We start from the raw sequence: 12,356 nt of genomic DNA on the forward strand, positions 1-12,356 counted from the left end.
CTGGGGTCTCAGAGACTTGAAAAGGATCCACCTCTTGACGGTTGATCGGCCAAGAGTTGACGTGGAGGTAGCTGGACACATCATCCAGTCAGCTGTCATTATGTCCGCTCGAAGAAATCCAAATTTCATCAACCCTGTCAAGTATATCGACCTTGTAAGTTATTGCAAGTGGGTTTACTCAATGTTTACAAAAGTGACTTTCTTAAAACAAAGTTTCTGTGAAATTTGTCTGGTACTGAAGTACTGTACTGTACAATCCTAATATTTTCACTTATAATGAAAGGCTTTGGAGTTTTTTGTCTGCTTCTGCTTTCTGTGATTACTCTATTAATCCATGGCCAATAAAAGCTGCGATCTTAGCATTTCTTAGGATTTGACGTCCTTCCCTCCCTGCTCCCTATGTTGCGTGTTAATCTCGCTTTGAGGCAAGGTAAAAATAAGAGATTATCATTCCAAAACTGATAAGATGTTCCTGCAGTAGAGATAAGTTTTGAATCAACATGTCACATGTTTATATACAGTATATGTATATTATATTATATCTGTTAGTTTTATTAGATTATCATCATTCTATTGGTTTTCCAGGCTGTTTTCTGATGTTTAACATTAATGTAACATTATTGTTGCTTACAGTCAAGATTTAATCATATTTCAAGGGTAAACATTAAAAATTGATTTAACCAGCATTCTCCCAAAAAATATATTCTTTCAGAATTGGAAAATAGACATGTTATTTCCCATCTGATTAAATTTTGGTCATATCACTATATCTTCTGATATTCTTTATTCAATTTCTAATGTCATTAATGACTTTTCCCGTACATATCAGTCCCTTCATTCCCTATTCCACTCCCACTAGGAACTACCTGAACAAGAACTTTACTGCCCTCCAATAACAATACGAGTGGTAGACTGTCGCAGTTTTGGACGGTTCACTTTAGTTGGGACCCATATTATCTCCAACCTCCATCGGTATATGTGGAATCCTGTTACGAAGAGAGATAGAGAGGCAGCTGCCAGGAATGCTTCATTGCACCAACTTCAAGGTACAGTAATTGGTCTTGGAACTTTGAAAGTAACTAACTGTGGTTAAGTGGATATACAGTATGTGTGTGTGATCTATATTGTACAGCACTATCTCACATTTAGAGGGTTTTTGGGTGTTCTTAAGTCTGTAATCTCGTGATTGATTATGAAAGTAATACAGTGATAAGAATAAAGATGATAATTATAAGTGATAATGAAAATATTTAGTGTTATATTTATATGTATGTAATGTTTGTGTAATTATATAAATAGATGCTTGTTAACCAAAATGCCCCTCTGAAAATTAAAAAATACCCTTCAAAAGTTGAAGTTTTAAATTCCGTACTATAGCAATACCAACTATTTATTGCTGTAGTAATATACATATAAAAGTATACGCAAAATCAATCATTATGTCTCCTGCACTTTAAAGAAAAATGCACATTTCAGGTTGCTAGTAATAATAATAATGATAATAGATTTAAAATACTCTCATAATTTCTTAATAAAGATTATTGAATTACCCTGCGCTCTGTCATTATTTAGGTGAAGATCATGTCATGGGCAATAACAACCTTGTCCCAAATAACGTCCATGGCAGTATGGGTTATGGCGGTGTTGGAGAAAGGGGCAGACAGGGTGGAGGACGCACAGGGAGTGTGTACAACAAGAGAGATGAGAGAAGTCCCCTTCTGCACAAGGATACCATAATCACCATCGATTATGTGGGTGTAGGACCGGTCGTTCCGTTGGTTGGTTTTAGTTTTCCTTATTTTTTACATTCTTTTTTGACTCCCAGATTTATTTGTGGTTATGCTCGTTTTTCTCTTGTCGATAGTACAGTTTTTATCTTGGCTTTGAGACTGCACATTTTATACTTTTATTTGGGTATATTTTACTAAGTACATATTATTTTTTTTATTTTCATTAATATTGCTTTTTTACTTACGGAGAATACTATATTTTAAGTTTGGCTAATGATGATTTGAGTACTGTAATTTTATGAATAGTACTTACCTGGCAGTTATATATATATAGCTGATATCTCTAAATCGGCAGAATTTTTCAAAACGAGGCAACCGCCTTGTGGTGGTTGGGAGGTAGGTGGTCACACCCGTCACAGGGTGGTACAAGGAATCATTCCCGTGTCCAAAACTTCAGTTCATCTCTGCCGGCTGGATCGAAAACATCGTCGGTCCACCATTGAGAGTTTTTCGAATCATTTTCCCTTCTTCGCTTTTTTGGACTTCGTTTGGTGAAGTACACTGATTTAGTGATTTGGCAATTGTGTTTTGTTGTTATTATTGTACTATTTACTTTGTTTATCATGAGTGAAAACTTAATTTTTGTGTTTGTGCACTATATTTAAGGTGCAAAGTTTTTAATCCTGATGTCGGAATTACATTCCGCCAACTCTATTACGTCACAGTCATGTGACGTAATCTTCATTGTATGACTTGCAAATTCTCTTTATTTGTTTTTTCATGTAAAGAATGGGAGGAATTCCACTTATATAAGTTTTTTAACTTTTAATGTAAAATTTTAAAGAAATATTTGTCCGTTTAGTATTCGTTCTTTAAATCATCGATCTAATTTCATAAATTAAATAGAACTAGCGTATGGTTAATTTACGCTGTTAGTTCTCGTTACTATCGAATGAGTCCCAACATGCCTTGGTAGCGTTCTTTTCGATATGGGAATTAAAGTGTTGGTTATAATACTCCAACAACAACGATATGGGAATTCTAGTTTTAGTAGTATTTTCATTTATATGTTCCTATTGTTTACATTTATATACTATTTAGATACGTTATTGCTATATCTGTTCTTTTTATCATTACAACTCGCTTGTTTTTGAAAACCCCTTGAATTAATTGTGGATTACATTTGTTTTCCCATTTTCTGTTCATTTTAATCTTTAACGTATAACTTTCCCGGCGTTTGTATGTAACTACCAGGTAGGCATTTATGACATTTAATTATACCGGTGGTTATATGTAACTACCGGGCAAGTGTGTTCAACATTTATTTTTAATCTCAACTCTTGCCCGGTGATTTTTTCTTTTTGTGACCGCCGGGTAAGTGTGTTTGAAAGTTTATTTTATTATGGAAATGTCAGTTTAATGTTTTATAAAAATATTTTGTTACTGTTTATATAGCAAGTACTAGAGACGATATTGCTTTCTCATTCAAGCCCGTGGCAGTGGATTAAGTTCTCTCACAACGGGCAGGACTAATTATGGTCTTTTGTGTAAGAGTTTAATAGTGTAAGTTTCAGTGCTAAATTAGGCATTGGATTCTTTCAGCACAGTGGACGTCGTTTCCCTAGCCTTAGACCTCTTCCAAGCTCCCCGGCCCATGGGAGAAGGAACGTCGATCGGCGAAAGGAAACGAGAGGCGTTAGCTCACGAGCAAACGCCCTCGCGAGCGTTCCTGTTAACGTTCCCAAGAATGCTTGCCCTTGCCATGGGAAAGCAAAGAGCGTTGGACGTTAAGATTCTTACACTGCTTTTAGAGTTTCGCATTGCATCACTTATGATTTTAATGGCAATACTATAAGTCATAGATATTCGCTGATAATATCAATGCTTACAAACCATCATTGACTCGGTTTTTGTCCCAGAGCGCCAGTCGGCCTTATGCACCCTCTGGTCGGAACCGAACGCGCCGAGCGGCTTAATGAATATGATTTTGCCTTAACGCTCGGCGCTAAGTCTTTCAAGACAGGACGATCGGCGCCTCGTCTTTCAGGACGATCGCCTCCTCGTCTTTCAGGGCGAATGCAGCCTCGTCTTTCAGGACGATCGCCTCCTCGTCTTTCAGGGGGAGTGCAGCCTCGTCTTTCAGGGCGAGTGCAGTGCAGCCTCGTCTTTCAGGGCGAGTGCAGCCTCGTCTTTCAGGACGAGGGCAGCCTCGTCTTTCATTGCGAGGGCAGCCTCGTCTTTCAGGGCGAGGGCAGCCTCGTCTTTCAGGGCGAGGGCAGCCTCGTCTTTCAGGGCGAGGGCAGCCTCGTCTTTCAGGGCGAGGGCAGCCTCGTTCTTTCAGGGCGAGGGCAGCCTCGTTCTTTCAGGGCGAGGGCAGCCTCGTTCTTTCAGGGCGAGGGCAGCCTCGTTCTTTCAGGGCGACGCCACGTCTTATAAGATCTTTGTCAAAGGATGAATTTAGTGATCACTTTTCTCCTGTTGAATTATTTGAGGTTAACATAAGGTTAAGATCCTAAGTTCTGTTGCTCCATGTTCCCCACCCTCTGAGTTTTCACGTGGTCATTAATGGAGCTTTAAGAATATATTAATTTTTGTTTCTTAAAACAGAAACCTATGATGCCAGCTTCCTTATCAGATAGCCCAGGATAGCAAGGGTGGAGGTCTAGCCACGTTTAGGTCGAGGACCTTGTGGCAGCCCCATAGAGATTTTTACGGCCCCCTTGGTGGATTGCTGAGTCTCTTAAGGAATACAGGCAATGAGGCTGGATAATTTTGAAATCAGAGGTCATAATTAAGGTACGTACTTCTCCTTTTTTCTTTCTCTCTTCTCCCTCAAGAGTTGGTCTAAGACAGGTTTTGGTGTCGTAATCAGAAATTTTCTGCATGCTTTTTCTCTAACTGAACTAACAACAGTAGGAGCCAGACTTGGCTACTTCTGGCAAGCCTGGGAGAGGAGAGGAGCAGACCTTTGGTCCGTGTTTTTACTAAGGATGTATGCGAAATCTTTTTCCTAGTGAATCCTCCTTTGTTAGTTACTCCGATAAGTCTTTTCTGCCTAACCGACTTTGCAACTTCAATGTCTCTCTTTTTGGAGAGGGAGTCTTTTGTCCGGTCCTGGACGTAAATGCTCTTTACGCCTTCGTTCAGAAGTCATAGTTCTCCATGGAGACATCAAAATCTTTGGAGAAGAGGGGAGCAGACCTTTGGTCAGTACTTCTTCTGAAGGAGGATTACTTTTTCCTTTTATAGGGAAACCTCCTTTAGTTTTTAGCTACAACGATTCTCTCTCCCAGTTCTAGAGAGGAGTCTAAGTGGCAGGCTATGCAATCAAACTTTATCTGAGGTTTGTTTACAAGAAAGAACGGGTGTAGAATGGGTCAGTTTCGGGCCGTGTGTTTTGGTCTCAGCTCCGCCCCTCTAATGTTCACGTAACTTTTGCTTAATGTAGCAGAATACTGCACTCAAGAGAAATCAGAGCGTCCCTGTATCTGGATTTTTAGATAACGTTGAGCCTATCAAATAATTAGGTCTTCCTGTCAACAAGAAGAGTCTCTTCTGACACCAGGACGCTCAGCACCACGTCTTTTAGAACGTTCAGCATCTCGCTCTGTTAACCTCTCGGCTCCACGTCTTACAGGCTCCACGTCTTACAGGACTTTCGGCACCACATCTTACAGGACGATCGGCGCCACGTCTTACAGGACGATCGCCGCCTCGTCTTTCAGGATGCTCGACGTCGAAGTTCTTGCATGAGGCATGACTTTGAACATGAGAATCTAGGACTTCGTGATGACACTAGTCGAATCGTATGTCGAGATCAAGGACGCCTTCGTTCTGATATCTTGGATCTAGAAAGGAGGTTTGTTCGAGGGCAAGAAACATCGGGGCAAACATGCTCAGCAGGAAAAGACTTTTTTTTCCCTCAGAATGGTCTCTCAACCCGCAAGTCTGTCAGTCTCTGGATGTTGTGGGGCAGACCTGTAACAGACCTTTTTTGCCTCCAACTGGAAGAAGAGGATCCCCTACTGCTGCTCCCTAGTCCCGGACGAGGAAGCTGTAGCAGTGGACTCCTTCTTGATGGATTGGACGGGGGTGGACATGTTTGCGTTGCCCCCGTTCGAGATCATCAATCTGGTCTTCAGGAAATTCGCTCTCCTCGATTCGGGGCGAATGATCCTAGCGGCTCCATTCTGGCCTGCAAGGGAATGGTTTTCGGAAGTGATGGGCATGTTGATGGACTTCCCAAGAAGACTTCGGCAAGTCCAGATCTTCTCAAACAGCCCCACTTCGAGAGGTATCATCAACCCCCCCTTGCTCTCTAACTGACTTCCTTCAGACTGACTAGAAGCTTGTCAGATCTCGAGGCTTTTCAGCACAAGCGACGAAAGCTATCGCCAGAGCAAGGAGGATCTCCTCTCAAAGAGTCTACCAATCTAAGTGGGAGACCTTTAGAGCTTGGTGCAGGCGGCACAAGTTTTCCTCAACCACTACCTCTCTGAGCCAGATTGCAGACTTCTTCTTGTACCTCAGACAGGATGCTAAAGCTGGCTGTATCTACCATCAATGGATACAGCAGTATGCTCTTGGCCGTCTTTAGGCATAGAGGCCTAGAGTTGTCCCAAAATAAGGATTTGCAGGACCTCATTGGGTCTTTTCAGACGACGTAATAGGTTCTCTTAAACCTGGATGTGGTGTTTAAGTTTCTGTGCTCCAAGAAATTTGAACCTATCTCGCTAGCCTCTCTTCGAGTTGTAACGAAGAAAACCCTCTTCCTTATGACTAGCGAATGCCAAAAGGTCAGCGAAGTCCAGGCGATTGAGAAGAGGGTGAGCTTCAATTAGGATAGGGCAGTTTGTGCCTTAAGGTTCATCTTTCTTGTATAGAACGAGAACCCTTCGTAACCCTGTCCTACGACGTTTGACGTCATTAACCTCATGAACTTAGTGGGTCAAGAGAAGGAAAGACTCCTCTGCCCAGTTAGGTCCCTCAAAGCTTTTTTGGCTCACACTATGAACGTGAGCTGTACATCCAACTTGTTATGGTGTTCAGTGGAAGATCCACCAAAAACCCCTGTCTAAGAATGCTTTGTCCTTTTTCCTGAGGAAAAAATAAGGGAAGCTCACCTCTTATGTGAGGAGGAACACTTCGCCTTGTTGAAATTACGGGCTCACGAAGTGAGAGCCATTGCTACCTCTCTGGCATATCAGGAATATTTGTTAGTTAGGCTATTCATGGATGCAATTTTCTGGAGGAGCAACTCTGTCGCTTCCATTAACTTAGAGAGGTGAGAGTAGACTTTGGAAAGTGTTATACCTTGGGCCCATACATAGCTGCGGTTTCTGTATTTGGCAAAGGAGTTAATAACCCCACTCAACCTTAGTTTATATGCATGTATGAGGGTTTGTGTTTTTATGATAGTCTGAGGACTTCGTCTTGTGGTACGGTTCCCTCAGTCTAGATAGATAGTTTATGTCTATGTTGCAGGGTTAGGTGGTTAGTTTTAGTAAGGTTGCAGTTTTTATTATATGGGGCGAAGGTAGTTTCTGAAGTCTAGTCAAGTTGTTGGTCTTATCCCTTTGACAGACTCGATTGAGTTTTTTGCATCATTGCAGGCTTACTCCTGGATAAACACTCCTAAGGGAAAGCCACTCTAGAGGCTGTACCTTTGAAATCAGCTACCTTAACAGGCAAGGAATCAAGGTGTTTTTATCTCCTACAACTCTTTTGTTGTTTCCCCAACGATGTTTACTGTCTGTTTCCCTCCTCCAAATGTGTGAATCAGCTATATATATATAACTGCCAGGTAAGTACTATTCATGAAAATGGAGTTTTTATGATAAAACAAAGTTTTATGAATACTTACCTGGCAGTTATATATATATTCGAAGGCCCACCCACCTCCCCTCAGGAGACAGGTCGGGCATAGATGAACTGAAGTCTTGGACACGGGAATGATTCCTTGTACCACCCTGTGACGGGTGTGACCACCTACTGTACCTCCCAACCACCACAAGGCGGTTGCCTCGTTTTGAAAAATTCGGCCAATTTAGAGATATCAGCTATATATATATAACTGCCAGGTAAGTATTCATAAAACTTTATTTTATCATAAAAACTCCATTTTTTTGGGCTTAACCTTTTACCTTTTTCTATACATTGAAATATATTCATGTTTTCTTTTGTTTACAAGATTTTCATTTATCATACTTCTTTTCAATTTTTATAGTTTCCTTTAGATTTAAATATGTTTAATCTTATTATTTCAAAAGGCTTCCTGGAATTCATTATAATATTTTATCATAAGTAGGACAATTTATATATTGATAAATGTATACCAATATTTTGAAGTTTATTCATAAAATATTAGATATTGATTACCTAGGATTAGCATTGATAACTGTAATAGTAGGCCTAAACGTAACATACACAAACAGAATAAAGGATCAAGCAATGTTTTTCATATCGGAAATTTTAATGTTTATGGGCTTAGTTTTTCAAAGACGAAATCCTGTATACAAAAAATGATATCATTCATCATGAAATATTTGGACTTTCGTCTAGTGTCTGCCAACCTCTATTGATTTCAAAGTTAACATGAAAAATTCCAGAAAGCCATGTTATACTTAACTGAGAATTTATTGATATGAATTAGTGCATTCCACTGAATCAAGGTAATCTTTTGTTATTTAAGAATATTGTCAATGGTAATTACTCAATCTTAAATCTGCTTTAAGTGTCATTTTACCATCTTGTGAGCAAGTGTCTCTTATAAGCATGGGAGTGCTGTGTGTAAGCATGAGTACAGTACTTACTGTACTGTACAGTATATGGAATATTACACATGCCATATACAATCCATGTGTGTTGATTGAATGTCATTGTATGTTTGTTGATGTATGTTGTGTGTAGGGATTTTAACAACAAACCAAATGATGCTCGGTGTATTGTGAGAAACTATGATAACAGAAGCAACCGTCTCCAAAAGATGTATGTATGTGTTCTGTATGAAATTTCTATATACAAATAAAGTGACTATGTACTCCAGTGATTATTTAAAAAAGTGCACACTAGCTTTACTCGCACATTTCTAAAGAAACGTATTGGCACTAAACTCTATGCCATATCTGGATGCTACTACTTCCCCCAAGCATTCCTCTTGTTTGCTAAAAGCATAAGCCACATAAAAATTTTAGTGTACAAATTATCTAAAGCAGATATAAAAAAATCATTCTGAACTCTCTTATCTTGCTTTGGCCGGCAATGTGTTGTGTTTACTTCAACCGTCTAAAATATCTAGATTAATACTTTTGACCCATAAAGAACTCCCCAAATTTGCTTTAAACTGCTGGAACTGTATTTATAGATGTTTACAAATTTAAATTTTGTATCTAATATATTTAATACTGTTAATTAAGATTCTAATTTAGTAGATCTTGCAAGCAACAGCTGCTATGTTATATTACTTGTGTTTCTTTTGTACCATGCTATGAGATGAGATTCTTTCTTCTAGACCCAGTGAATTCAGCCACTTTTCCATTTCTTAGATATAGATGGCATTGAAAGGAATGGTATTCTTGCACTTTTTTAAAATTTATAAGTTTTCTAAAGAATACTAGACAAAGTACACCTGAAGTTGGTCTTAATATCTATAATCATAGAGAAAAAGTCAACCAAAAAATTATTTCATGAGTATTTTCTGTTATAGTAAAGACTCAAGCCTTTCTAATCAGCGATAATTGATTATCTCATTTAGATGAAATTTGGTTTTTCATAATAATCATTAAAAAGAAAATTTAATTGTTTCCAAGTTTTTCCTTGGTCTATGATTTCATTTTGGCCATTTTGCAAACCTATATATTATATTTTAGATTAATACCCTAAAATAAATAACAATAGCTCATTATAATTAACTCATGGGACAAAAAATTTTATCTTTTTTAATTATCTATTGTAATTTCTTTGTGTACTGATGGAATTTTGATTGACTATTCCTGGTGCTTTGTGGAATTCATTTGCAAATAGCATTCTTTCATAATTAGTAATCGCTTTGACTGTAATTACCACCACGTCTCTTTGAGAGTAATTGTCTTTCAGAGGTATTTAATATGTGGTATGAAAGAATTACAACTAATATTAGTAGTAAACTTTTCTTTGAATTTAATTTATACACTGTACGTGTTTAAAGCGATACTATAGTTCCTAGAGCAAATCTAATCCAGTAATTTGCGTAATTGCTTTCAGAACTTGCATAGAGAGCTAGAACTTATTTTAGATTAATGTTTCCCATGGAAGTAATGCAATAGCTGTCAAAATCTAATCAAATTATTGACAGAGAAAGGCTTAATCTTCATTAAGGAATTTAAGACACAACTATATTCATATAACATTTGATTTATACTTCATGATACTTGATGCGACGCATGTCGATTTCAGAGAGATCCCTATTTGTTCTACCTTCTTATTTCTGCGTAAGACTTTCTAAAACATTCTAAACCTATTTAGGGATCAGGTGCAGTATCAAAGCTTGTAGGGACGACAAAGAAAGAAAAAACGGAGGCAAATAAAAGGAGAAAGCAGAGTTTAGAAATGGAAGAGGAAGATGAAGAGAACAGGGACTGGTGGACTAAATACTTTGCCTCCTTAGAAGCTGTTGCAATGGTAAGTGTAGTGGAAGCTGATGCTTCATGGTATTATGTTAATTTGCTTGGGATTTAATAGGAATTCTATTAATTTTCATCTTATATAATTTTTCTGGTTATCATTGTTGGTGTATGATCTGTTTATCAGTTAAATTGAATACAGAATATGTAAAATACAGTGAGTTAGTTAATTTTTAGCCTTAACCTTGGTCAGCATCATTACTGAACTATATAATTTCTATACCATGTATGTTTTAGGTAACTATATTGGTTTCCTTTGAACTTTTTTTATTTATCCCACAATTGAAATGTTGAGGTAAAGAAAAACTTTAGGTAACTGACCCATTTCCTTCTTTAACAGCAACAGCAGGAAGGTCGAGGAGAGCTTTCAGAAGCGGAACAAAATCAACAAGATGGGCAGCGGGAGATGAACAATGAAAAAAAGAAACATCACACTTTCAAAGCAACGTCCACAGCAGCAAAGCTTGCTGCTAAGCTTAGTCCTAAGGCTCAAAGGAAAAAAACTAAGCAAAATATTGCTTTAATGAAGGTATTTTGAAATTTGACTTAAATAGGATCTTGTATGGTTTTGTTTATTACTCATGAGGCATCATATGAGCTCACTATTTTTTCAAAATAAAAATGGTATTGTTTGTACTTTTCTTTTGTACCCTATTTTACCTGTGTTATTTTTCAGGTTATTCCTGGTGAGCTGGAAACTGATTTCAATGGTTTTCGTGAATGGTTACATACTTTTGAATTGTACAGAGGCAAAAAAACTGGTGACGAATTAGAAGATGAAAATCGTGTTGTTGGAAAATTCAAGGTTAGTTTTGCTAATGAAAAGTTAGAAGTAACATTTTACATTTGCTATTATTGTATTTGTAATTTAAATATCAGCTGATGCTATATGATTTGAGAACGTTTTTTGATTGTGAAATTAATTTTTTTTACAGTGACTTTGTGAAAAAATACATATTTGAATTCATATTGCACTTTGTAATTAAAAAAGAATCCCCTATTTACTGGATGTTTAAATATTGTTGACATTTTATTCAACGTTTTTAAATGTTAGTATATGCATATTTACAGAAGTATGGCTATACAGTATGAGGATAAACTTAATAAGTGCTCCTTATTACTGTATTATTATTATTGTTATTATTCACAAGAATGCAATTTAATAAGCAACAGCGTGTCCCATAGGATGATTCTTTCTCTTATATGCATTAATAGTTTGCATGGCATAGTGCAATTTAAAAGCCCAGATTGGCTTCAGTCTTATTATAATTTTCAGGGATCTCTTAAACTTTACCGATGGCCACTACCAAAAGACATCGATGATACCACTATCACAGGTGGTGATCCACAGTATGGGTTTTTCCAGGTAAGGCAACCCTTTTGTAATAGTCTTTACAGGAAATGACTTTTGAATATGCAGATGAAGCTGTAGATTAGAAATTGTAAATAATGCTTCACCTTTTGTCTTGTACATCTTGTTTCAATTTCAGTTAAAACGCACAGTCGGTTTACTTTGCTAAGAGTTCATAGCGATATATGCATGATTGTTTCATTGTATCATATATATCATGATGTAAAAGAGCGTGTCAGTTCATTACTGTGTGATTGGTGTCTAATTTGTAAATTATGCTAATCAGTTAAAAATGCAATCATTCAAGCTATACGCTCTAACTTTGCAACTTTCTGAATCCTACTTTTGAGCTGTAAGATTGTGCAGTAAAGTAGAGAGTAATCTTTTGCTGTCTGTAGCGTTACTATATTAAACTAAGAGTACAGTAATCCCATGAAACTGCAATTTAAGTATAATTTTATTGTGTATATAGTAATATCAATTCTTTACTTGGGGAATAATTAGAAGTATTTGACAGTGTAAATTCCCGTTTGTTCTTACTGAACCAATAGAATAGTGTTCAAGTTTTGTACAGTATATGTTAAATTAGTTTTGAATGCATGTCAATATAAGTGT

General features: G+C 37.4%; 1 protein-coding gene across 5 annotated transcripts in view; it reads left to right on the forward strand.

Annotated features, from left to right (window-relative positions):
- Positions 1 to 12,356, forward strand: part of LOC137658561 (otoferlin-like) — a 212,666-nt gene that overhangs the window by 72,492 nt on the left and 127,818 nt on the right. For 2 of the 5 annotated variants that reach the window (XM_068393449.1, XM_068393452.1), the window contains exons 19-25: positions 1 to 154; positions 860 to 1,046; positions 1,573 to 1,778; positions 10,233 to 10,388; positions 10,731 to 10,919; positions 11,067 to 11,195; positions 11,667 to 11,756. The exon at positions 1 to 154 is cut by the window's left edge and continues 8 nt beyond it. In XM_068393449.1, coding sequence (XP_068249550.1) covers positions 1 to 154; positions 860 to 1,046; positions 1,573 to 1,778; positions 10,233 to 10,388; positions 10,731 to 10,919; positions 11,067 to 11,195; positions 11,667 to 11,756 — 1,111 coding nt within the window. The remainder of the gene's footprint in view (positions 155 to 859; positions 1,047 to 1,572; positions 1,779 to 10,232; positions 10,389 to 10,730; positions 10,920 to 11,066; positions 11,196 to 11,666; positions 11,757 to 12,356) is intronic. The other 3 variants (XM_068393450.1, XM_068393453.1, XM_068393451.1) reach the window with 2 other exon arrangements.

This window comes from Palaemon carinicauda, chromosome 19 (genome assembly GCF_036898095.1).
Source record: "Palaemon carinicauda isolate YSFRI2023 chromosome 19, ASM3689809v2, whole genome shotgun sequence".
NCBI lineage: Eukaryota > Metazoa > Arthropoda > Malacostraca > Decapoda > Palaemonidae > Palaemon > Palaemon carinicauda.